This window comes from Chaetodon auriga, chromosome 18, assembly GCF_051107435.1.
Source record: "Chaetodon auriga isolate fChaAug3 chromosome 18, fChaAug3.hap1, whole genome shotgun sequence".
Lineage (NCBI taxonomy): Eukaryota > Metazoa > Chordata > Actinopteri > Chaetodontiformes > Chaetodontidae > Chaetodon > Chaetodon auriga.
This window is the reverse complement of record NC_135091.1, coordinates 1,396,184-1,422,309: the sequence shown is the minus strand read 5'-3', so window position 1 is coordinate 1,422,309 and position 26,126 is coordinate 1,396,184. Positions and strand designations below refer to the sequence as shown.

The following is a 26,126-nucleotide window of genomic DNA, read 5'->3' as shown; positions in this document are numbered from 1 at the left end:
TTGGTGCAGTGGGTTTATCAGAGCGTCCAGGCCTAAAAACCCACAGTCAGTCGAACCATCGTCCATGCAAAATACTGATTTATGTTGATATGACAGTGTTTGGGAGACTTTTCTGGACTTCAAACAGCACCTTTCTTGTTTCCTGTCTGTGTTCTCTCAGTTTTGAGGGACGAAAGGTGAAACTGTGGAAGATGTCTGGTGTGTGTGCTCAGCTCCAGCCCTGCAGGATCCTCAGGCTCCGCTGCAGGCTGCACGCTGAGCGCTGTGCTGAGATTACTCGTGAGAGTAGCGTGTGCATGGGAGTGTCTTCAGAGATATTCTGGGAAATACTCTGAGAAGTAATTACATTGTGTGTAATATGTTAATTGGTCACTTACATTCCTTCAGAGCCTGTAGTCGTACTTCAAAGTTCACTGTTGTGACTCATGTCTGTGGGAATTCTGACTGCTGGAGCTGAAACTCTTTGCTTTTATTTCCTTTTTCAAATATAATGATTTTTGGTGAGCGCCTCACTAAAGCAGGCCTGAAACAGGTGGTGGAGGTGAAGATGAGTCACGCATGTGTTACCTAATGACAAACATTCAGGTAACTTCTCACATTTACTGAATGAATGACAGCAGGCCTCTGCAGAATATGGAAATCAGCCACAGGTCACTTGCTGCCGCTCTGTTGGCTCAATATTCTTTTGGATCCCAGCTGAGACACCTGTCAGCCGAGGAGACAGACGGCAGCAACACACGAAGCCTGAGAATCGTCTCAGTGAGGCAAGAATGTGAAAATGAGCAATTCAGACAAATGACTCTCTCTAAAGTCACACAGCAAAGACTGGAAGAAAGACACGAACCACAGCTGTAACTTCAGTGTTTTGTCCTATGAAATATGAAGTGTGTGTCCCGTCTGAGAGCGTCTGCAGCCGCGGTGGACGGCTGTTTAACAACCTGCCTGATAGTTTTTAAATTGGCTGACATGAAAGTGGACTTTAAAACACTTCAAGGGCTGACAAAGCAGAGAGCCATGAGGACTATGCTCATCTAGAATACCCTAGAAACCTCTTTTTAATAGAAATATGTTGGTATATGTAATAAAAACTGTAATCTGTGTGTTCCCAACCAAATGCCATTAACGCCCTGACAGATGCTGTGATTGTCTGCTGATGTCAGAACAGTCAGTTGCTCATGATCCTGTACGGGTCAGTACAAATACACAGTATTTATCATGTATATTAGTGCATATTTACAGGGAAACAGCATCAGATTTACACAAATAAACACATACTGACTTATATTTTCCTCAACGTCGTGTCTCATTAGCTGTGAATTCTAAGTGGACTTTGTGTTTTACTTCTAGATTTTTTACCCTTTTACACAGAAAAACACAGGCGACAACAATACAACGAACTGCTGGATCATACGGAGAGTTCCCATCAGAGAAGATGGTGGTTGATCCACCAGCTTGAAGACCAACAGTCACTGGACCTGTTTCACAGCGTCCGTTTCTTCAAATGAACAGTAACAAGGTCACAGCTGCTGTTCCCAGACCAGCTGAAGAATAATTCATTACAAGAGGTGGAGAAATGTATGTCTTTCTGCTCGGTCTCCGGAAATGTGGCCACAGGCACAAATGTTAAAATCCTCATTATTTGAGTCCCCTGAAGGCATCATTTCTGCTTCCAAACACCAAAAAGTGTCCAGTTACATGTGAACAAAGGCCGCTGATGTATTTCTTTATTACTCAGTGATGATTTGTGTGTCTCGACTGCGAATCAGGGCCTCAGTGAAGCTCCTGTCAGGGTAACAATACAACCACGACTGTTTTTAAGATGACTGTCTTTGAGCCTGGAGTCATACTCTGTACGACAGATGTCATGTTGCAGCTGCGTTCTTAGAATATTTGGGATTTATTCGTTCAGGTCTGGGACAGCGTTACTCATGTGAGCCGTGATAACATACATTTTCATGACAGCCTGTCAAGGAACAAGGATGATGTATTCACTATAAAATGTGAACAACAAACCCACAGAAGCTTTCATACCAGCAGCTGTTTCTTTCCATCACTGAATGCATGTTAGCATAACTCAGCTGCTTTAGCGGTGTGAATGGGCAACTTTCGTATCTCACGATATTAATATAAAAAATCAAATGCAAAACAAACTGTTTTCTTTCTACCGCCTGAACAAATTAAGCCACTCTTTTTTTCAGACTTTAATCTTGGGAATTACAGGTGTTTGGATGCACTGAGGAGTTTCCAAATGTCCTCCCTGCAGACGTGTCTCAGCTCAGTCTTTCACCGCCGTCATTTGAAGAGTTTGAACTTGCGCAGCAGCGGCTGGACAGTCTCTTTAGGACATGGCTTCAGAGCCAAGCAGGTGGGGATGTTCTCCGGTTGTTCGATCCAAAGCTTGTGGGCGACACCGGCCTGTGTGAGATTCTCTGATAGACCGGAGAGAGCAGCCTCGTCTGGAGCCTGGAGGAAAAACACACATACTGACAGGAAACCATCCGAGACTGGACTACAGAGCTCCACACAAACTGACTCAGGTCATTATTTACCACAGTGAAATTCAGCTCTGTCCTGCATAATTCAGATCTATGGAAGAGGAATTTCATCCCGTAACCTTCAGCATTATAAAAAAGAACTACATCAACCCTACAGTATGTAAGATTATTATGAAGTTGCTGTAACATGACAGAGAAGTCGCGTAAATCATGTATGGAGAAAAACCTCCATACTCCATTTGAAAATCTATCATTTACTGATATGTTTGCTTATCAGCACTAACTTGCACCAGCTAGAAAATAGTTTAAGGCCGTTTTATATTTGTAAGGAGTCACTGTGCAATTCGGCACTCAGCCTACACAGTCAGTAGTTTTTTCAGCGTGAAATTGAGGTATTTTAAAATCGCTAACGCTAAGATAGCTAATTTAAACACCGCGGCAGCTAATGTAAACCAGTTTAAATAAAAAATCTCGATTCAAACAGCGTTTCATGGAAACGTATTGTTGCCGAAGTATACAGTTAACCAGAGCAGCTTAAAATATGTTCATACGTACATTTTAATAAGAGATTTCGCCTCTGCAGCACTTAAGTAACAAATATTTGAATGGAGTTTGGCGTGACGTGTCGCGCTTACCCCTAGCACCACTTTATGCATGGAGTCCAGCTCTGCCAGGTACTGCTGAGTGTCCGGGTCCTCGTAGTGAAGGTGAATGGCGGCGGTAGCTGCATGACAGGCCTGAGTTATAACGGCCCCCAGGGGCCAGGCCAGCTTGTGGACCAGATCCGACCGGACAACAACATACTGGACCAACCGGCTCGGAGACCCGGCTCCCGTAGCCGCCATGTTAACCCGTAGAGGAACGGATCCAGTGTTTGTTTATTTTCCGGTTCAGCCGCTCTGCGGCTCAGTATGAGACAATGATTAAAACGCCACCGCCCTCTGCTGGTCACTTTCAGAACTGCAGGTGAAATATACGGTCTACCTCTGAGTGCAGGTAAATCAACAATCTGTACTTTTAACTGTAATTAACAAAATAATTATATGTTTATATTCCTCTAAGTCATCCAGGAAACGAAGGACGGGTCCGTTATAGATACTGTAAGATTTGTGATTTTCCTCTTTCATTATCTCCTCTCCCAGAAGAGTGTTGGGATGTGACTAAGTATATTTACTGTACTTGTAGTTTGAAGTACGAGGTATACGACGTATTTGTACTCGTCCATTTTATGCAGTTTTAGACTTCTACTCCATTCAGAGACAAATATTGTACTTTTCACTCCACTACAATTATTTGCCAGCTTTAGTTACTTTTCATCCCCGTCTTGTCCGGTGAAAAGCTCGTACCTCCAGCTGTGTTGATGTTGAATGTTTGAGCTGAAGGATGAAGAGTTCCTTCATGTCTTGAGAAAATTCTCCTCCTTTTTCAGCTCAAGAGATTCTTTAAAAAGCCTCTTGGATCAGCTGAAAATGCATCGTCACAAAGCTGAAAACAGCCTGTTTTTCTGAGTTCGTCAAACTTTTTGGAGATACGTGGTTCTCACAGGACGGCCATGCTGTAGATGAAAGCAGCCAACAGGATATAAAGTCGTTGAAATGAGCTCAAGCTGAAACATCTGCAGCAGCAAACCGCTGATTCATTCAAATAAACCACAAACCAACACGAGTAAATGTCACAATAATTATTTATTAAGCATACACATTATAATATAAATATAAAATATGCTATTTTTGTTTTTAAAATTGGTGAGACATCATTATATCTGTGTTGAGACAGACAACCATACAAACAGGTTTTAATATTCTACCAAAATCTGCTGAAACTCCTACGCAGCTGTAACAAACTCGCCATGATGGTGCCGTCCTAAAATCAGAGCCTGTATTCATGGAGCATATCAGAGAAGTGTAACTGATCTAGGATCAGGTCCATGTAAATGTCACCATAAATGAGGAGGCAAACTGGTCTTAGATCAGCGCTCCTAGTCTAAGATGCTGGATGCAGTGGGCCCACGTACAGAGAGCACAATAACCTACCGTATATTTCTTTAGATATATTTTCGTACTGTAGTCCAACGATGGCAATTAGCAGCATGATAACGCACCACTCATGTTTTTCTAGTTCCAAGAAACTGCAAAATAAGTCAGGAAGTAAAGAAATGAAAGAAACATCAAACATACTGATGATCATTGTCACTGTACTAAGAGAAGAAACTCGTCCACAGTGAAACAATCAGAGAGAATCAATCAAATCAGATCGGAGTGATGACGACTGACGCTCAGGATTCAGGTTCAGTTCGCTTTGACGTCAGCCGGCGGCAGGAAGTGGATCATCATCACATTTTTACCAAAGTGAAAACCAATGACATCGAGTTCACCGGCACACCGTGAACAGGCTGAATCTAAAGGGAACTGAACCCAAAACCATCAATGACAATAAAGAACAAAGAGTTTTAACATTTTTCTCTTTTTTCAGTGTTTTTTTTTCTTTTTTTTTCAAGTTTGGTTGACATGCTGAATCCTTTGTGTTTGCAGGTTTGTGGTCAATCAAAAGGAAAAGTACTGAGCGAACCACTCCTGGCGCTGAGCGTCCGGGGAGTCGATGGTGGAGTCCTTGGTTTCAGGAGGGCTTCAGGACGGAGCGCGAAGGGAGGGAGCACCGCGGACAAAACCAGAGACAGAAAGACACAAATCAGGGACATACACACTCTCTGCTAAACACCCTGAACTGACCTGAGGTCTGCTGCGCTGCACAGAAGCTATTTAAGTTTGGGTTTAATTATTCATCCAGACAGTGAAGTAATCCAACTATCAGAAAACACTGAAGCTTTAAAGCTCAGTGTGGTGTTATAGTTCATATTTCTGTCCACAAGGGGGCAGCGAAGCCCCGTCAGGACGTCTGGACTGCAGCACAGAGACACCTCGCACCAAAACGAGCCGTCACACTCAAGTTCCAGTTAAAATGGAGGAAAAGGTCGAGCATCAATCAAACAACGAGAACGTTTTACAGGATAAATCTGGTTCTTCTGCAGTCTCATGAAAAGAACAATGAAGTGTTTGTCTCTCAGCCTGGTTCACCTTCTTCTTCTGTGGTACAGAGCTAAAAACACATTACATGCAGTATTTGATTGTCTTGTGTATTTTTTTGATATTGTGAGACTTCATGTGTTTCCCATCCGGAGACAAATGAAGCTCGACTTGACTCTGACATGTTCCGTCACTACTGCTTTACACCTGGACTTAATATTGATCCGCTGCTGAAAATAGTCCCTGACAAAAACACTTTTTCCTCCTGTTTGTTAGAAACTGCAGTGACCTGCTACAGGAAACGAAGCTGTACGTTTTGTGGTCATGAGAAGCTAAAAAATGGAGCATGTTTTCGTGTCTATGCTGCTTTTTAACAGGATCTGACTGCACGTCGTCTTCACACCCTCACAAACTTCAGAGTGTTAACGCTGATCATTGGCTGAACCCGTCTGAGCAGGTGAAGCCGCCGCTACTTCCTGTCTCACGTCCTCGATGGGAAAACGTGTTGTTCCCCAAAGTCTGAGCTAATGAGCTCGAGTGTTTGCACCCAAACAAACACCTGTTGGAGCTGCTTCTCCTTCCTTAATTGGCTCCTTCTACAAACAATCCCGTAACGCCGCCGTAACATTTCAGCTCTGGGGGTCATTTTGTTGTTGTTGTTGTTGTTGTTGTTGTTGTTTTCTATGCTTGAAGAAGTCAATGACTTCCCAAAGGGCAGCCTGATAAATCCTGTTTGTACTGGACGGTCACAACTCAAAGGATTCTGCTTCAAGGCCACAAAATATTAACTGTAATATATACAGTCACTTACATTCAACGTGCCCATAATACACAAACTGTGCGGCACATTTTGTGTATATTATTCTACTTTTTATTAACTCTAAAGTCACAACAGTGAAATCTCTGAACAGACACATTCGCTTTCCTGCTTCTCAGCTACAAACACGCACACGCGTGCGGTCCTTCACCAGCTTTGCCGAAGAAGTGACCAAACAAACGTTCACCGGGGAAACCGCTAATGGAGGCTAGCAGGCTAGCTCGACCATTAGCTTCTCAGCTGCTGCACATTAAGCAGCATTCACGTACCACAAACATCAAGCTGCTCTGATGTTCTGTGAGCTGCAGCTCGAGTTTCTTTACCTCGTCCCCTGCTGGAGCTCAGCCTGCCGGCTGCTGTCCATCCTCCAGTCTTTCTGATCATTTCCATTAAGGCCTTTTTTCTTACTTTTAATCCCAGAAGCTGAGATTTCAGTTAAAGCTGTAATGAGTTCTAATTTCCTGACTTCTATCACTTTTATTTGATCATTTCTAGAGCTAAAACACAGTCAGAGGAGGTGAAACAGTGTCAGGAAACACTTTGAAATCTGCTGCTGGAGCTTTGCTGAAGCACCAGTCTGAGGCTGGTCGACAGCATCTTTTCTGTTTGGAACAAAACGGGTTAAAATGAGATTTACAGTCGCAGAACGACGGTTTGAAATGAGGCTTTTCTCTGTGGTTTGACTCTGTTCAGTATTCAGTAACAGCTGGAAGTCCTCTCTGATGAGCTTTGTTGTCTCATAAAAGTCTTCCAGATATGAATATTTAAAGGAACCAGTAATTTAAAGGTGTCGTGTTTACAAAGTGCTGATCACTGAGTCGAGGAGAGTGATTCTGTGGAGGCCGAAGGATCAATGCAGCTCCAAATGTTTGTGGAGAACAAAGAGCGTGCAGCAGGAGGAGCACGAGGAGTCGTTTAATGGAGTCTGAAAACATTTCAAAGCACATCTATAATATCTGACCTCATACTGTCACTGCCTGGCTCTGCTCTGTGTGTGTGTGTGTGTGTGTGTGTGTGTGTGTGTGTGTGACAGTAAGAGGTGGGTCCCATGACTACAGGTTCGTTCCAAGCCTTCAGAAAGCAGCCAGCAGCAGCAGAACATGCAGCAAGATAAACAATAACCAAAACATGCTCTCACACACACACTCTCACACACACACACACACACACACACACACACACACACACACACACACACACACACACACATGCAACACACACGCAACACGTACTCATGTGAGAAGCATGTCGCATAATTTATCATCATATCAGTTGACACCACAGCGACCAATCACAGCCATCATCGAGAAACAAGAGAAGCTTTTATTGGAGGACAGAGTCGAGAAGAAAAGCTGTTTTCAGAGTGAGACAGCACCACACAGAGGGGACAGGCCACGATAGCAAGAGACAATATCTACTTCACTGGACGTCGCTGACTCCGTCCTCTCTGGACTTTGGACAAAAACAGTCTCGTTTGGAGGAAAAGTGCGACATGCTGCGACTCAGATGAAGATGAGGATGAAGAACCACAAAAATGACACAATGCACAACAAAAAGCCACGACCTACATCGACAGCAGGCCGTGTCACTTCCTGAACAGAGGAGGAAACCTGTCGGCATGCACGGCGTTCAGCCTGACGCACACGAGGGAAGGGAAAGAAAATCATGCCCCCTTTCATCCAAGGTCGACTCGAGTGCTGATGTTCTGCTAAAATGTTCATTAAAACACATTCAGACATCTGTGACGCTGCTGATTCTCTCAGTTCAAACCTCAATCGGAGCTTAGCGACCGTAAACAGGAAGCGTGCGTGGAGTAATTCTCCAAATATGGTGTTTTTTTTATCAATCCTGAAACCAAAACCAGGTGAGCAGAAGTGTAAAGAGCATTAAACAGTGTGTTTATAGTAAGCTGCAAACATTAGCATATCCGGCTAACTAGTTAGCTCCCAAGGCCGGAGCACCTAATACTTCATTATTTTCTGGGTTATTAGTTAGGTTTAAATGTCGTGTTCATGACGAGAACGTCCGCTGCCTGACGTTTTCCCGCGGTGCGAGCGCCGGTCTGGATGCTATTCAAGCTAACGTTAGCCGCTCGGTGCCAGATTTCACTCTGCTGAAGTCGTACGTTGAGATCATTTCTGTCGTCCTACAAACTTCTTCTCTTTAAACACTTGAAAATACAAATAATAAAGCATAAATCTGACCGCTGTGTGTGAACCGAGCAGCTGAACGAGGTCACGTTAAAATGAACGAACAGTCTGATCGGCACTAACACACGAACGACGCTGTTTCACACTGAGCTGCACGGAGCCATCAGGTCCACATTTAAGATCCTGTTACGGCTTTTTATTAAAACAAGTCAGCCGGAGATGACCGACTCATGTCGCTAATGCTAGCTTGGTAAGTGGGCTAGCTGCAGCTGCATCTAAGGCAACAAAATCGCAGCTTTTGTCGACCACGACGAGTCAGAAATGACTTTATAAAATCAATCTGAGTACAGTCAATCCGCCGCCGTTATCACTGGAAACTGCACGAGGACAGGATTGGACAGCAAGCTTGACAGGCGCAGCAACAGTAGCTAAGGGAGGCGGGGCTTAGCCAATAGTCAATTCAACACATTGGAGCGTTTGAAAGCTTTTATCTGACACTGTGCAGCTCGTGATGACGATGACTTCATGCTGCTTCATGGTTTATGAGGTCAGACTCGGCAGAGATGAAAATGTGAAACAGCAGATTTTTCTTTTCAGACCAGAAACAAAAGTTCTGCTGTTTTTCTTATTCTGAGGCTTTTGTGAGAGAACACAGCCTAAAATACAGCTTCTACATTCAAGGTTTGACGCTTTAACCTGTTTAACCAGCAGGAAATTCCAATTAAACGGAGCTCTGTGATTGGATGATTGATGTGTGGACTGACCAGCTGCGGCCCGTCGGGGCGGAAAAGGTCTCACCTCATGAATTTCTTGGGTTCGGTGGGAGGGGTCGGCGGGGGAAGAGGTTTGTTGGAGTTGAGTTCAAGGTGGTGGAGGGGGGAGTTGGGGATGGGCTCTAGTCGGCTGGGCTGGGCCGGGGGCGGGGGCGGGGGCTGTGGGGGCTGCCCACTTCCTGAACCTGCCACGCCCACGCCCACACCTGCTGCCTCCATAGCCCTGACATTAGCAGAGCCGCTGAATCTGCCGGCTGCTGTTTTCTCATTCTTTCTCTTTTGCTACACAGAAAAAAAAGAAAAGGAGGGGCACGGGGGTCAAAAAGGAGCAAAGGGAGGGTTGAAACCAAATAATAATGAAAGATAAGAAGAAATGGAGGAAAAAAGGGAAAATGGAGGACAGGGAGAGCCCTTAGGGTCCGTCCAGTGAGAGACAGGAAGAGAGCGGCGTGCTAACGTGATCACATGATCGAAGTGAATGATCAATCTGAAGACTCATCAATCAGCCTGAAAGCATCAGTCAGAGCAGGATGGAGGTGATGAGGAGAAACGTGTGGAAGCAGGAAACATGTGACGCTAACAAAAACAAAGGAGAGAGAAACCAACCAACTGGGAGGAAGAATCACTCACATGTTTAGAAACGATGGCGTTTCATTCGTCTCCGGACCTGCATGCTAGAAACCAGCAGCGTGCGCGTGATGAGAGGGTCGGCGAGGCGTGAAACACCCTCGCCAGGCGGCATTTGTGCGAGCTCGAGCCTTCGAGCGGCCGTCCTGTGCACGAGCTGGTGTTTCCGTTTGCGGGTTTGAGACGAATGAAACGCCATAAAAACACACGATAAATCAAAACCAGCACACGAACGTGGACACAGCGGACATCCAGAAACACGTGACGTCAACGGGTACATGGTGGACATGCAGCGGGACCGTTCAGCTCAGACACTGACACATGGAACCGAAAACACCTTTTCTCAAGCAGCTTCTCGTGCTGAGCGATGGGCCGCGTCACATGACCACGCCACAGCTAGCACACTTTTTCTTCTGCTCTTCTCACTGGTATGAAGTGGGCGGGGCTCAGTGGGGGCGTTTTCTGGTTATTTTCAAAGCCAGCGTTCACAGTTTCTTACTCACTCCTGAATATTTAATGTTCATGCATAAATGTCTCATGTTTACGTGATTATTTCGCTTTCCGAGTGTCGCAAACAGCAAATAAATGTGATGAAACGTTCCAGAAAACCTTCAGTTTGGAAATAAAGGGCCGTAAAGTCGCCGAGCGGATCAGCTGTGGTCAAAGTTGGGTGGATGTGAACGGTGTTTGTACGCCGTCGCTCCTTTTCTTCAAGGCGGAAGCGTGAGATCGATGTTTGCGGAGCGAATTTCAGATTCTGACACCTTAATTTCTGTAAAGACTTCGGTGGACGCCTCCAGTTCATACCAGTGATGGACCACATCTCCCAGTCCTGCTGCTTCCTGTGCCGACGGTGACGCTGTCTGTACTACAGAGATAAACTTCGTAAACTTCCTTTGCTCCTCTCTGATCTGCCGCTGCTGCAGAACACCGTCAGATGTCCTGCTCAGCTCCACCTTCAGACGCTCTGACGGAGGCTGAAATCGGCTCAAAATGCTCATTTCTTTAACGAGTAATGTCTGAAAATTGCCGTGGTCATGAGCCGTGGGCGCCGCAGTGCCTCTTTAAGAGCTTCAGCACCGACTGTTCCTCGGATGGAGCGGCGCTGACGGACATGAAATGAGATGGAGTGGATATCGTCTTTGCTATGCGGTAAAACGTCGCGGCAGGCGTTCACAGCGCCCCTGTGTGTGGTGTGTTCCGGCAGGTGAGGCCTACCTTAATGAGCGGGTTGATGACTCCTACGTTGGGACTGGCGTTGAACACTTTGTTGAAGTTCGTCTCCCTGTTGACGAGTTCCAGCTGGTAGAACTTCTTATCGTCCTGGAGGAGAAAAGCAGGTTAGCTGAGGGCCAGAGAGGCTGCGGAGGACTCGAGAGACGCTGAAAATCGCACGTTCACTGACTGCCTGTTTCTGAGGCGCACGCACTCGATGCTGCGGCTTCACGCCCTCGTGAACATTCACTCGGATCATTTTTAATGTCCTCCAGCTCGTAGCTCGTCCTCCCGGCTGGATTTGGGACCTCTGGTGTCAAATCTTTAGCTCAAAACGGCTTCACGCTGCTCATCCACACAACAGGAAGCTGAAAGGCGGCAGCGACGCCGTGACGGAGCGTAAGCTGATTTCTGAAGTCACCTTCATGTGATTAGTGCAGTGGAGCCACATTAACTGTGTCCCAGTGAAAATCTGAGTTAATGAGCTGAAGTGGATCAGACCTCAGACTGTCTCACAGACCTGAGACGAGCAACGGCCTTTAAATAAAGCTTCAAAGAACAATTTACTGATGTTTGACGAGAGCGCGCTGAAGCCAACACGAAGACACATTCAGTCTGTCCCACAGTTTGTCCTCTGGACTCGTTGACACTCCGTTAACTCTGTTTAATTAGCTGTTCTCAGACTGTTTGGTCATTAACGGTTTTGGCCTTCAGCGGTTCTCATCCTGTCTTTCAGGCAGACTGATGGAGACACTGTCCCTCAGGGCTGCGTCCTGTCCTTTATGTCCTCATCAGTGTATTTCCTTCAGTATCTTTGGTCCCTAAACTGATGAACTGGATGACGACAGATTCTCTATGTCCCAAAAATAAATCCGGTGAAATTAGAACAAGTTCAAAGTTGTTTAATTTGGTCAAATCCCTGCAGTCTTTCCACGTCTGTCTGTGAGACAGACAGCTGCGGGACAGCATCAATATACTGAAGCTCTACAGGCGTCACACCTTCGAGCTTCAGAGAGGACCAGGCTGCTTCTAGTCTTTATGCTAAGCTAAGCTAATATGAGCTAAGCTAATCACCTCCTGGCTGCAGCTCCATACTTGGTGCACAGATGGTCTCAGTTCTCTCATCTAACTCTCAACAAACGAGCAAATGAAGTGCTGAAGTAATCTCCTAAATGTTTTCCAGACAAAAAACACACATCAGCCCTCTCAGTCCTGCTTTTTGAGACAGATTCTGAAATGATAATAAACCATAATATGATAATGATGTGTTAACAGTGTCTTTCGTGGACCTGCAGAAAGTCCCTGCACTCAGACTGTGATTCCCTTCGTTTTTCCCTCAGTGAGAAGGATCCAATCATCCATCATTTCACCGACCGCGAGAAGACTCGACGAAGAGCTCGACATGGAGCGTCTGTCTGTGTGTATGGTATACAACACACACGTTCCCTCATCAGCAGTGACCTACCACCAGCTTCTTGACTAGAGACTCCCTCTCAGACACCATGTCCTTCAGCTCAGCGATCATCTGCAGATCCTCAGGACGACTCTCCCTGTTCCTGAACTTCTCCTCCGTCCCTTCCAGCCTGTCAGATGAGACAAAAAGACAAAAACCATAAATATTCTGCTGGTGAGCTCCAGCGAGCAGCATCAGGCTGAGACGCCTCGTCTGAATTCAGGAATTAAATCATGAAAACTCGTTTTGACGGCGTTACGGCCGCCTGAGCGCCTTCATCACAGTGAAATATGTGACATCAAATATCAATTACACATCAGAAAAGAGCAGAAGGAAGAGTCAGGTGAGCCTGACAGATCTGCCACTTCACAGTGTGTGTGTGTGTGTGTGTGTGTGTGTGTGTGTGCGCGTGTGTGTGTGTGTGTGTGTGTGTGTGTGTGTGTGTGCGTGTCCTAGATGGAAGCATTTACGAGTTAAGAGGATTGAATGCATATATTACAGGCAGTAAAAGGTGAGTGATTCATAGGCTTTCCTTTTTCATTAGCTTTTGATCAATAAAGTGGTAATTGTCCCCGTCCCGTCCCGTCCCGTCCCGTCCCTGCCCTCCTCGTCTCATCACAGAAACCATTAAGGGGCTGGACGCTGGGATCAGACGCAGCGCTGCTCGCTTCCTGCCGAGGCTGCTTTTCTTCTGTGAGTTATGAGAACTTTCAGAAACCTTCTAATGGATTTTCATCCTGTTCCGAGCCCTCAGAGAAATCACTAGTGTAAAACCTCTGATTCACTAAAAATCCTCTGACATTTACCCAAACGCAGCACAGGCCAAAGACGGCGGGGACATCAGCCGGCGGACATATTCTGCCAGCGAAAACAACCAATGAGGTGACACGGCTGCATGAAGAATGACGGCGATGAAACAAACAAAAGGCCTTTGAAAGCCTCGTTCTGGAAACAGTTTGGAGAACAGACGCTCTCTGAAAAGTTACCACGACATGATGGAAGTCATCAGTTTCACACCACTTTACGTCAAGTCACAGTCCAGCTGAGGATTTGGTGCAGAGACGAATTTAAAGGGTTAATCAGAGTCTTTTCTGAGCACTAGGTTTGGTTCACACCTGTCCTCACAGGACGCCGACTGGTCCAAAACAACTGTGGAGCAACACAAGAGCAGAACCTGAAGCCTGGACGGACGGATGGACGGACAGACGGACGGATTCTCAAGGTAACCCGAAGTCCTCTGAGACCCAAAATACAAGTTAAATTGAACAAGAACAAACAAAAAAGCCATCTGAAGCTCAGTGAAACGACGCAGTGGAAGTCGAGCTGGCGTTCGGGCTGACGAGGCTCCTCAGGAAACGTCAGCGCCTCTTCTTCATCAAACTGAGCCCCTGCATGTTCAGCTCTGAGCTCAGTTCTGTTTTTTAGCCACCTCCTATGTGACAGTGAGCTAAACAGCCTTTCACTTCCCACTCGACCACAGCACGAGCCACTGAGGGCGTCTCTGTGACATTCACGCCACGGACTTCTTAAAGGCCGAGCAGCTTGTCCTCCAGATAAACTGCAGTCTCTCCGAGGGACGTCCGCCGCTGGAGTCCTGCTCAGTGACACTGATACATACTGATGTGCAGTTTCATCAGATAACCCGGCTGCTGCTGTCCTGGTCCCTGTGTGACGGCCCATTGATCCTGTTCCTCCTGTTTGTAGAACATTTTCTGCAGCTCAGGCGTCACAATCTCTTCTGATGCTGCTGCGTTTGACCCGACGGTTGAATTCTGGGTGCTATAATCTGCATTATTTAACTGTGTGTTTTGGTCACGTCCTGCAGCCGTGGAGCAACATAAGCAAAGTCGAGGAAGTCATAAAGGCTCTTTAAAGCTGAATGCAGAGCTCCACCACAGGCTGAAAAGCCCACCTGACTCGCGGTGGCCTCGTACAGGCGCCTATTTACACATCCAGCAGACGTGGGAGCAGCATTAGCATTCATGCTCAGCAGCAAGTTGCTAACTTTGCATGTCTGCTGGAAACAAGGCTGAACCAAAACGATGATGCTGAAACGCCCTGCAGAGCTGAGCTGCAGAGACGAGAGATAATTCTCACGGCTTCATCACTACGAGCGGCCGCTTCACACTGTAAGTGCCGACGAGCGATGTGCTGCTTTAATCTAATCGTCCTCAACAGTCACTTTGGCCAAGAATCATCCACTGACAGCAGGAAAAACGACGCTTCCAGAGAACATTTGTTCCATAAACTCCTCAAATGGAGCTCATTTGTTCCCACTGAGGCTGCTGGAGTTCACGGTCGGATCCTGATATTCAGAAGCTTCCATTGGCTCCATCAGACGTTCATCTGCATCTCTGCAGGTTGATCTGTAGCTGAGCTTCCTCTTCCTTCCTCTTCCTCTGCTGCAGGGAGGCTGAAGGTGCTGACGTGGTTTTTCAGGAACTGGTCTGTTTTCAGGACGCTGGAATTTAATCAAACCCAAAACACACATCAAACATGTATGAAGATGGAAACACACACCTTCATCTTCATCATCACGCTCTTCGTCACGATGGCTGTGGACCGAGCCGTCTGCTCCGTTTGCTGTTGTGACTGTTTGAAGGTTCCGAATCCCAAACAAATTAGAAACTGTAAGTCCCACAGGACAAACCAATAAGACACAGACGCAGGACTAAATATTTGAATATTCATGAACCTCGAACGGTGGAGCGTCCTCACTGGCTGCTGAGGGACGAGGCAGCCGTCACCATGGTGATCAATTAGGAGAGAAGGGACGCAGCTGGTGGTGAAGACAGATCTGTGTTGGAGTTAATGAGACAGAGGACGGTGGATCATCATCAGAGGACAGACGTGACTCTTCACTGGATAACGTGAAGAAAACTGCAGCTGAGCATTTAAGTCAGTTTGTCCCAGAAAACTGGTCAAAATGTCCCAGAGGACGACTGTTTGACGACTCTTTTGGTCTCTTTCTATCAGCTCACACTTATTTTACACTTTTTCCACAGTTCAGCCTCTTCTGAGAACACGTTCAGGAAACGTCTTCGTCAGCGTCTGTCCAGCCGTCCTTGTGTCGTACTTGAGACGCTCCTAAACTTCGTCTCTTGTGTAACAGCAGCTGTGTTTGGGTGCAGGTGCTCTGCAGCCCAGCAGGTGGCGCTTGGCTCTCAGCTGAGTCAGGCTGAAAGCAGGTCAGCTGTGAAGCGACGAGCTCGCTGCTGCAAACACGTCTCTGCTCGGCTGTTCCTTCCTTTTCTGCATCCATCCTTCTTCTTCTCTGAATCTCTGTCTTCGTGTCACCTCTCTCACTTTCTCTCCTCAACATAAAGCTTCCTCCTCCTCCTCCTCCTCCTCCGCAGCTGCAGTACAGCGTTGGCTTAACCCGACCTGCAGTATCTTCACTGCCTGTCATTTCTGATATAAATCTCTGTCTTCATCTTCAGCGAGAAAAGAAAAATCCCTCCACTAATTGGATTCTTGGACCTCGATATGATTACTGGCTCAGCTAAATGTCTTTGATCCTTATTTCATGTGAGTCTATACGTTATGTTTGATCTCTGCAGCCGTGCAGACTGCAGTTAGTCCACGCTGCCCGTCTGCAGAGTCTGCTGATGGACCGCTTCATGGTGACCGGAGAGCAACCTTCTACAGAGCTCGAGCTCGTCTTAAACCCGCCGTACATTCGATGCTGTGACGTTACGTCAGCGTCCTCCTGATGACACTGATGTTTGTGACGTGTGGTTGGAACTAGCTTACGACGGATTTAGAGGTGAATGAGTCTGATGTTCTCGCAGGTTCAAATCTTTGTTTGGTTTCCAGTTCTTGTTGGGAACCAGTGACCTGCTGCCCAGCACATAATAACACACTAATCCTGCACTTGACTGCCGTTCACATACGTTCCTCAAGAATTCAGGTGTAAAAGGGACCTGAGACATGACATCAGAGCTGAGACCATGACGCACAGCGACCAGTCTGTCCATCAGTAAGTCAAAGAAGGACGAAGGGAATGTTGAGAACATCGTCCTGCAGCATTTGAGACGAAGTAAAGAGAAAATATCTGTTTTTGTGCAGCGTGACGACACCGTGAGTCTTCTGTTAGTCAGCGTTTCCTCTGCGTTCATCCTTCAGTGAACATAACAGAGGCTTCCTCATTCGTTGACTCTGTTTGGACTCAACACACCAACAAATCACAACACGGCCGGGACGCAGGCGTCAGGCTGCGATCGCCGCGTACGGAAACTTGTGGCCGACCGGACAGACGTCGCGTCCTGTCGACTCACATCAGGACTGAAAACAGAGTCTCACTCACACACCCGAAGCTTCGTATCCGACTCGGATCAGCCGTGAACGGCGGCGGCTTTAATCAGAAGCTGCAGCTCCTCTTTGTGTTTTTCATCTCTGACTTCATGAGTAACGTCTTATCTTGCTGTTTCTCTTTGTTTTGAAGATGGAGACGTTGTTTCCAGGTGAATGCGGCTCAGGTGAAGGCTGAGGAGGAGCAGCAGTAAATCTCTTTCATGGTGATCCAGCCTCGTCACGCACCGCCGCGCTCCGTGCAGCTGTTCATAACGTAAGCCGCCGCCATTATCTGAGGAGGGAATATTTCATCACAGCCGCTGCTATTTATACACCTGACAAAGGAAATAAAAACAGTGTTCGTGGGCGCCGCAGCTCCGACATGATGAACCACTGAGTGTTTGGATACGCCGACGGTCTGTGACGCACTGAAAGGACAGTGAGAAACATGACGAGAGAAACGAGGCTTTCTGAGGGACGAACGGGTCGACCTGCACGCGTGGCGGTCATGAGGCCAGCGTGTCTGCAGGGTGTACGTACAGGATCTGCAGGGCGGAGATCTTGTCTTTGAGCACTTCCTGGGCTTTGTTGAAGTCCGACAGCATGTTCTGCGTCTCCCTGCTGTGGACGGCGCTCAGCTCGGCCAGCTCCCTCTCGTGCCTCTTCGTCAGCTCTTGCTCGTGAGCCCTGAGGACAGAGAAGAAGGGACAGTCAGGGAGGACACTCGTTCCTGATTGGCTGACAGGTTAAACTGGATCCTGGTAAAACAGACCTGACCACCGGTTAAAGTGCTCACAAACGATCTGAACAGGATAAACCACTCACTGCTTTGAAAGAGGATTCAGATCCTTTATTAGATAAAAGGAGTAATTCAATCATGTACAAATACTTCATTACAAGCTCAGCCCTGCATAAGTATCTAAAGTACTGAAGTATAATCAGCTAAATTCATGGAAAGGCAGCAGACTGAGCCTGTTTACTGGAGTGGATTATTATTACTGATGCATCGTGTTTAATTCGCTCATTTCAAGGCTTTTAAGATCTTTCCTGTAAACTTTAACTAAAGCTCTCAGATTAATGCAGCTGAGTAACAATATTTCCTCATAAATGGAGTAAACGTACTTCCAAACATCAACGCTTTCATACAAGATTTTCCTTTGTTCTGTATTTTCTCACAAACATCATATTAAAGTTTGATGATGGATGTTTTCACGTCGTCACGTCACAGAACAAAAAAGCTCAATGAGTGACGGCAGGTCCAATCGTCACTTCTCGTATTTTGACTGGGTGACGTTTCCCTTTAAGACTTAATCAGGAGCTGCAGACTCGCCTCCTCTGTCCGTCTCTCCCAGGAGGAGCGCACATAATGGATTGCTCCACAGAGGAGGAGATTAGAAGCAGGAGGCAGAGAATGAATTCCTAGAATGTAAACGCACAACCAATGTAATCATGATGGAAATATGAGGCGCTGCAGAATAACAGACAGAAAACAGAAACGTAAAACACATCATCAGACGTGTGGCTGTGGAGAGGAGGCGAGGAAGGAGGAGGAGGACGGGAAGAGAAGATGATCATAATTAAATGAGGAGGAGAAGGCTGATGAGAGGGGTGTGAGGGAGAGGAGGAGGAGGAGGATGGAGGAGAAACACGGATGCCTGTCTCTCACTCTGACTGGGCCAACTCTCCCCGAGGGGGGCACATCTTATCTCTGCTTCCTCTTTATTTATTTATCAGCCTATTTTTATCCCTGTGACCAGGATTCAGACGGCCGTTACGCAACAGACGGAGAAAAGTGCTGCGCATGAACCTGCAGTCAGCGGAGAGGGAGGAGGCGCACAGGATGGAGAGGGAGGAGGTGCACAGGATGGAGAGGGAGGAGGAGCACAGGATGGAGAGGGAGGAGGTGCACAGGATGGAGAGGGAGGAGGAGCACAGGATGGAGAGGGAGGAGGTGCACAGGATGGAGAGGGAGGAGGCGCACAGGATGGAGAGGGAGGAGGAGCACAGGATGGAGAGGGAGGAGGCGCACACAGGATGGAGAGGGAGGAGGCGCACAGGATGGAGAGGGAGGAGGCGCACACAGGACGGAGAGGGAGGAGGCGCACAGGATGGAGAGGGAGGAGGAGCACAGGATGGAGAGGGAGGAGGTGCACACAGGATGGAGAGGGAGGAGGCGCACAGGATGGAGAGGGAGGAGGCGCACACAGGACGGAGCGGGAGGAGGCGCACACAGGACGGAGAGGGAGGAGGCGCACAGGATGGAGAGGGAGGAGGTGCACAGGATGGAGAGGGAGGAGGAGCACAGGATGGAGAGGGAGGAGGCGCACACAGGATGGAGAGGGAGGAGGCGCACAGGATGGAGAGGGAGGAGGCGCACAGGATGGAGAGGGAGGAGGCGCACAGGATGGAGCGGGAGGAGGCGCACACAGGACGGAGAGGGAGGAGGCGCACAGAGAATGGAGAGGGAGGAGGAGCACAGGATGGAGAGGGAGGAGGCACACAGAGAATGGAGAGGGAGGAGGAGCACAGGATGGAGAGGGAGGAGGCACACAGAGAATGGAGAGGGAGGAGGTGCACAGGACGGAGAGGGAGGAGGCGCACAGGACGGAGAGGGAGGAGGCGCACACAGGACAGAGAGGGGCGCACGAATTATCAACAGAGAATAAAACACCATGGGAGCATCATCAAACATGCACGCGCACACACACACACACACACACACACACACACACACACACACACACACACACACACACACACACACACACACACTTCCATGGGTGCAGACTGATTCTAATGAGCGGCTCGACCACATTAACCACAGCACGTTAAAACATTCATAACACGCCGCAGGAAACAGCTGATTATAGATTCAATTCTGCCTTCACCCGAAATAACCTGCACATCTCCTAATCAATGAACTGGACCGGGGGCGGGGGGGGGGGGGCAGACAGACAGACAGACAGACAGACAGAGGGACGGACGGACGGACGGACAGCGACGCCTCGTTCGTTTGTTCTCTCTCTTTCATCTCTGTGTGTTTTCCTGCAGCAGGATTGCAGAAACTATCATCATCTGACTATAATACGAGAAGTCCAAACACTGACGAGCAGAGAGGGGTGTGTGTGTGTGTGTGAGTGTGTGTGTGTGTGTGTCAAAGCTGTCCTGAGATCAGTCAGTGTTAATGTTCTCAATGTTGTTACTCTGTACTCATCTGACAGTGCAGAGAAACACTCGTTCAAAGGTGATCAGCTTAGCTTAGCTTAGCCTAGCCTAGCCTAGCCTAGCCTAGCCTAGCTTTACACTGTAGAAACAGTGGGCGGAGCCTCCAGGTCCTGCGTCTCCCTAACAGTCAGCAGGAGCTCCACAGAGCTGAGTGTGTGGAAGCTTCTCTCTTTATTCATGAGCTCAGTGAACATCTTCTCCATCGTTAGCTTCGGCCTGGTCAGCACAGCGTGATGTTCGTGTTTTACATGATGTCCCACTCAGAGTGAAAACAGACCATAAAGCAGGGATTGCTTCAGGGCGTGGCCACCTAATGATTGACAAGTGGCTGCCACAGCGTTCAGGTTCTCAGTCACATCCAAACTCTCTGAAAGAGAGCGAGTACAGGATTCCCCAGAATGCATTTCTTTCAGACTCAAACCTAAACTCCTGCTTCTTAAAGCTCCTTCTGAATAGAAACCATCACGAAAGACCTCATCCTGCCGCTCTGTTTGATTGGCAGCTGATCTGAGGCCAGTGATCTGCAGCCGGGACACAAAAACACTCCTGAATCAAGTGCTTATCGCCCAAGATGGAGGTACAGAAAATGAAAAATAAAGAACTGTGGACTGGAGAGCAGAGCATGGAGCAGTGTGGTTGCCAGGTTACAGCATGTGAGGATGTGTGAGACTGTGTGGACATGAATGTTTCAGACAAAGACGCAGGAGAGAGACGACGCGTCGTGATGTCAGAGCGTCACCAGTCGTACCTGATCTGCTGATTGGCCTCGCTGCGGATCTTGAGCACCTCCTTCCCTTTGAGCTCCAGCTCCTTCGTCAGAGTGCTGATGTTCTCGTTGAGCGTGTGGATCTGGTGGTCCAGCTGAGCGATGTGGTTCTTCCTCCTGGAGACCTCCTCCTGCAGCTCGGTGATCCGGCCCAGCAGCTCGCGCTCCTGGAATCAGAGAGAAGCCAGCAGTGATGATGTCTGTCATTACAGGTGCGGTGTTGTATATCTGCACCTGTTTATGTAAATGTAGGTGGAAAATATGTAAATATGATCATCCAGTTCAGCAGAGACACAAATCGCAGCCTGAACGCGACTGAAGAGTTGAATTAACACCTTTCTCAAACACACATGATGATCCAGGACACAGGAAAGACCCTCAGATCGAACTGAGCCGCGTCCACGTCATCGGTGACCGATTCCTGCAGAGCTGCTCTTTCCTCTGAGCTCCACACTTAAACCAAAGATCTGATTCGATTCGTCGCGATTCAGAGGTGAGAACAGGAACGAGTTCTCAATCAAACGCATGGAGAGGAGGAAGGAAACCTGCCCGCCTCGACCGTGAGCTCAGTGCGAGCACATCAGCAACGCTGAGCTCAGCCTTGAGGAGACATTACGTCTCCACACACCAGATTATGAACCAAAATGTCAAAGCCTCAAGTGGTTCTCAGCTTGTTTTATGGCGTCATTAAGCAGCCATCAGCGTGGAAACCAGCCGAGTTCAGCTTTGAGATCCACATCCTGACGGGAGGCAGAGCGAGGCCAAACTGATGGAGATGATTAGCGGTTTGAATGAAGAGGCATCGAAATGCAAAGATGTGAAGACTCGCAGTGGAAGGCCACTTAACTCCATCACAATTACATTAAAGATGGTGGAGTTATTGTCCACTAATGAGTCCCCACTCTGCAAAAATGTCATTCCACTTGTCTCTATAACAATTTGTGCCAAGGGCTACGTTCACACATCCAAAAGCCATAATCTTGTATAATTGCTTCGTGGTCACAAACTCCCGCCTTCGCCATCCGTCTCTATCCGAGTCTCCCTCAACATTTAATTTAATATCATTGGCTGATTTCGCTGTCAATAAAACCAGCAGCGCAATTAAGCACAGCGGGGACGGAGCAGATTAATCTTTAATGACTCATTTACTCATTTCGCTCTCGTCAAACTCCCGGCTTCGCTCTGCAGAGATGACGCACAGAGGCAAAAACAAAAAAAAAGCAGAAACACGACGGGATAAAAACGAGCTGGCGGAGAGAAAGAAAGGGAGAAAGAAGGAAGATAAAAAATAAAACGGGTTCGGATGACGTGAGGGGTGTAACGCACAGAGACTTTTTAAAGCTCCAATCAAATCTAATTACAGCAGATGTGTGCGTTCTGCTGGTTCGTGTCTCCTCGTGCTGTCCGTCCCTCTGTCCTCACCTCCAGACAAACAGCACCGTGAAGGAGGACGCGTCTTCAATCCTCGTCTTTGGCCAACAATGAGGATTATGTAATTAGTTCTGACGGCATCTGTCCACAAACATGGTTTCAGAGGCTTTGAACTGACTGGAGATCAGTGAAACGTCTCCTGTATCAGCCAATCACAGTGACTCAAAAGACGACGGAAGACAACAGAAGTTTTGCTTCTTCTTCTTCATCGAAGAGCCGGTGGGGAGTCCCGGGGATTTACCCGTGAGTCGTTCCCACCATGAGTCATGGCGTGAACGGGTGCTAAGGTGCCTGGGGAACGTGGACTGCTGGTCTCAGGACCGCACTGTGCGGCCGATAAGTGTTCAGCGATGGTCGTTCCAGTTTGACGTCGATGGCTTCTTTCCTAACACCCGTTCACACCATGACTCATGTGACCTTAAGCTCTCACATGATGGCTGGGAGGGTCAAAGACTCTCAAGGTGTGAACAATCCAAGAGGATGAATACCTGGGACTCCCCACCAATGAGTCAGAAGAGAAGGAGCTTCATGGATGAGAGGAGAACAGAGCAGCTTCCTTTGATGCACCATGACCTCGATGAATGAGAACATGCACATTTAATGCAAAAACAAAAAGAACAGAAGAAGAATGATGAGCTGGATGAGAGGAGCTGTAAGAGAAAACAGCGTTTTTAAAATGATTTGAAGTCGTGACAAAAATAAAACTGTGACGTTCTTTGAGCAGACACAGAAGAAAAAGCCTCAAAGCCTCCAAACAACATGAGAAACAGAAAGTCGTGGAAGTAAAACCGAGAAGGTTGTGATGTCAGGAGCTGCTGACGACGTGATAATCGATCAGACAGCTCAGTCAGATCAAACGAGTCGCTCTAAGTGTCTCCAGGGAGCCGGACGACAGCACCCCCGGCTCCGTCAGCCTCTTCCTCCCCGTCTGTTAAGTAATTGGAGGTATAAAAACATCATTTAACGCAGCGTGACGACTGTCTGCTGCTCAGCTTCCCCTCTGGTGACTCAACGCAGGAAGTTTGAGTTCAGTGCCGTCGGAGCTCCGGCAGAGTAAACAGGGAATTAATGTAAACACAAACCTCCACGGCTCCGAGTCTGAAGTGACTGCACGCGAGGCATCGGGCGAAAACATGATCCGGCTTCTTCCGTTCCATCAATGAGTCGACTTCCACATTTCAACACACGGTAACAAGAATGAACTGAACCAACGGTGACGTCTTCTCCAGAGCGAAGGCCTGAGACTGACATCTGGACTCATGACGGACAGCAGCCGGACGACTCGTCTTTACTGAGCCCGTACAGGAGAGGACAGCCACTGATGGCGTGTGTGTGTGTGTGTGTGTGTGTGTGTGTGTGTGTGTGTGTGTGTGTGTGTGTGTGTGTGTGTGTTTGCAGCGGGTAATCCAGTGACATGTGACCTCATTGCTTCAGTGTCAGAGCTGAATCAATGGAAACTGATCATTTCCTGCTGCTTCACATTAAAAGCGTTCAAAGGGGGAAACATGCCGTGTGATTGGAGGATTCAGACTGGACTGGACGGTCGTTCGTCACGCTCGTTCTGTGTCCACAAAGTGACACTTTGAGCCAAAAGACACATACAGACAGGTGCAGGTGGTGCTAAATGATGCTTCTGAGTCTCAGCATCAGCTGCACAGCCGTGTGTGTTGAGAGTTCAGGTGAAGCGGCGTGTCCTACCTGTGTCCGGCTGTTCTCCAGCGTTTTCTCCAGCTCCAGCTTGGCGGCAGTTGACTCCTGCTGGTGGGTTTGTCTCAGGTGCTCAATGGCCGACGCGTGGATGTGGTTCAGCTCTGATCGCAGGGAGGCTGATGGGAAGAGAAGGACGTGAGAATCAAGTCACATTTGATTTGGACAGAACGTCTCACACGAGGAAAAGAAGCTTATTTCAGGGGACTGTTGAAAAAGCTTCCTCCAACCTTTGGTCTGCAGTGGAAAACACTCATTAGATGCAAAAGCTTTTTATTACAGAATAAATAAATGAAGAGCTTTTTTATGATGCACATAAAGCAGAGTGTTCGGCCGCCTTCGCCCAGGTGGCCTTGAGTCCTTCCACTGCGAGCAGCCCGGTGGTTCGCTGAAGCTCAGAGAGGGAAGACACTCTATGAGCCGTCGAGCTGAATACGAGACCCACTGGAAACACCAGAAACAACAAAGAAACACAGCCGAGAAAGCCGACACTAATACAGAAAACACATCGTGTTCACATGCACAAAGGGAGAAAAGTGGTGATGGAAGGACGTCAGGATGTGGAAGGAAGGAGAAGGTGCGACGACGTGAAGGTTAATGAAGAGCGTTTTCACAGCAGTGTCGGCGTGCGAGCGCTGAAGAACAGATTTCACCGAACCCCCCGGCCGAGTCGGCCCGTCGCTGCTTTAGAGTTCTGCTGATGCTGAACACAAACAGTTTTCTCTCATGTCTGCAATGCAGGTTAAACTACACTGCACGTGTACGTGTTTCTAAAATAGTGCTTTTCTTACCTCCCAATTCTTACGTGTGAACTGCTGCTGCAACGCTTCAGTTTCCTCAGACCATCAGTAAAACCATCGACAGAACGTTTAAACGTCAGTAAGCTGCAGGATGACAGGATCCTGCTGCATCAGCTCGACACTTCTAATGTTCACAAAGCCGATATTTAGATTCAAAATAAATCCTACATGGAGCAGAGATTCTCTACATATTCACACCCAGCATCAGCTGGGCTGCGTAGCTAACTGAATTATGCTAACTATAAAACCTGTTATAACGTTAGCTCGGTTAGCATCATCGGATATGCTCATAACTACTAACCAGCACAGATTAAAGCAGATACACTGCAAATAACACAAAGTCAGGGCTACATTTGTCATTTTCTGTGGTTCTCATGTTACTTCAGCTATTTGCGGTGCTACAGTGACGTGCTAGCCACTGATTTACACATGATGAGAGTCTTAATTAGCTTTAATCAAGTTTGGAACAAGCTAGCTGCTCCTCAGATAAAACATCATGCTAACTGATAGCTTGTAAACTGCTGACAGGGCATTCTGCTGTGTCTTCTAAATGTTTATTATTGAAAGCATATAAAACTGCACTTTATCGAATTCCACAGAAAAATGACCACTTGTGCGTCTGAGAGTGAGTTTCTATCACTACTTTCTGCCTGAGAGGACAGAAAGGTTTGAGAGAGCACGCCGTGACCAAAGCCCCGAATCTGAGCATCCCCAAGCAATTTTTATGGAAAAGAAAATGTGCCAAAGGGAAGGGTCATGGCGGGGTGAGGAACACACACACACACACACACACACACACACACACGCACACACACACACACACACACACACACACACAGAGACCTCACCCAGCATGGCTTTGCCCTCGTCCTCCAGTTCAAAGCGCAGTGTTTGCAGCTCTTGTTCTGACTGCTGTTTGAGCGTCTCGATGCTCTGGCGGTGAGCCTCTCTGAGAGACTGCAGCTCTGCGTGATGATGATGGCGGAGACGCTCCTCCAGCTCCTGATGGGGAGATGAGAGGAGGAGGAGGAGGAGGAGGAGGAGGAGGAGGAGGGAGGAAGAGGAAAAGAGAGAAAAGAAAGTTAAAGATGGAGGAGGAGACAATGTAGAAAGAGAACACTGAACGTGGAGAAGTGAGGCAGGAAGATATAAGACAGCATTTTAAATGCAGGAGAAACCGGCCAATCATCATCCTGAAACTGAAACATCACACTTTCCTATTGGATGGTTTTCAGCTCTTAAATCATTGTGAAACAGACAAATGAGCCTTCGTTCAAAGGTTTGCTGTCATCATTATTATTGTTGATTATTCTTCACTAATCTTCTGCTTCCATTTACAGAAACACGGTCT

At 47.6% G+C, this 26,126-nt stretch overlaps 2 protein-coding genes across 3 annotated transcripts in view; both read right to left on the bottom strand.

The window, feature by feature from the left end:
• Positions 1-1,183: 1,183 nt before the first annotated feature.
• Positions 1,184-3,352, bottom strand: ptrhd1 (peptidyl-tRNA hydrolase domain containing 1). The gene is made up of 2 exons (XM_076755516.1): positions 3,131-3,352; positions 1,184-2,463 (listed from the first exon to the last, which is right to left on the bottom strand). Exons 1-2 carry the CDS (start codon positions 3,338-3,340, stop codon positions 2,293-2,295), a joined length of 381 nt encoding a protein of 126 aa, XP_076611631.1. The 5' UTR covers positions 3,341-3,352; the 3' UTR covers positions 1,184-2,292.
• Positions 3,353-4,161: 809 nt separating this feature from the next.
• The window catches only part of fam184ab (family with sequence similarity 184 member Ab), a 94,434-nt gene continuing 72,469 nt past the window's right edge, over positions 4,162-26,126 (bottom strand). The window contains exons 15-22 of one of the 2 annotated variants that reach the window (XM_076756077.1): positions 25,624-25,777; positions 23,967-24,094; positions 20,820-21,004; positions 17,387-17,533; positions 12,566-12,683; positions 11,104-11,208; positions 9,284-9,540; positions 4,162-5,120 (exon numbers count right to left, since the gene is read on the bottom strand). In XM_076756077.1, the coding sequence (XP_076612192.1) occupies positions 5,039-5,120; positions 9,284-9,540; positions 11,104-11,208; positions 12,566-12,683; positions 17,387-17,533; positions 20,820-21,004; positions 23,967-24,094; positions 25,624-25,777 (1,176 nt within the window). In that variant the 3' untranslated portion in view covers positions 4,162-5,038. The remainder of the gene's footprint in view (positions 5,121-9,283; positions 9,541-11,103; positions 11,209-12,565; positions 12,684-17,386; positions 17,534-20,819; positions 21,005-23,966; positions 24,095-25,623; positions 25,778-26,126) is intronic. The other variant, XM_076756079.1, reaches the window with a different exon arrangement.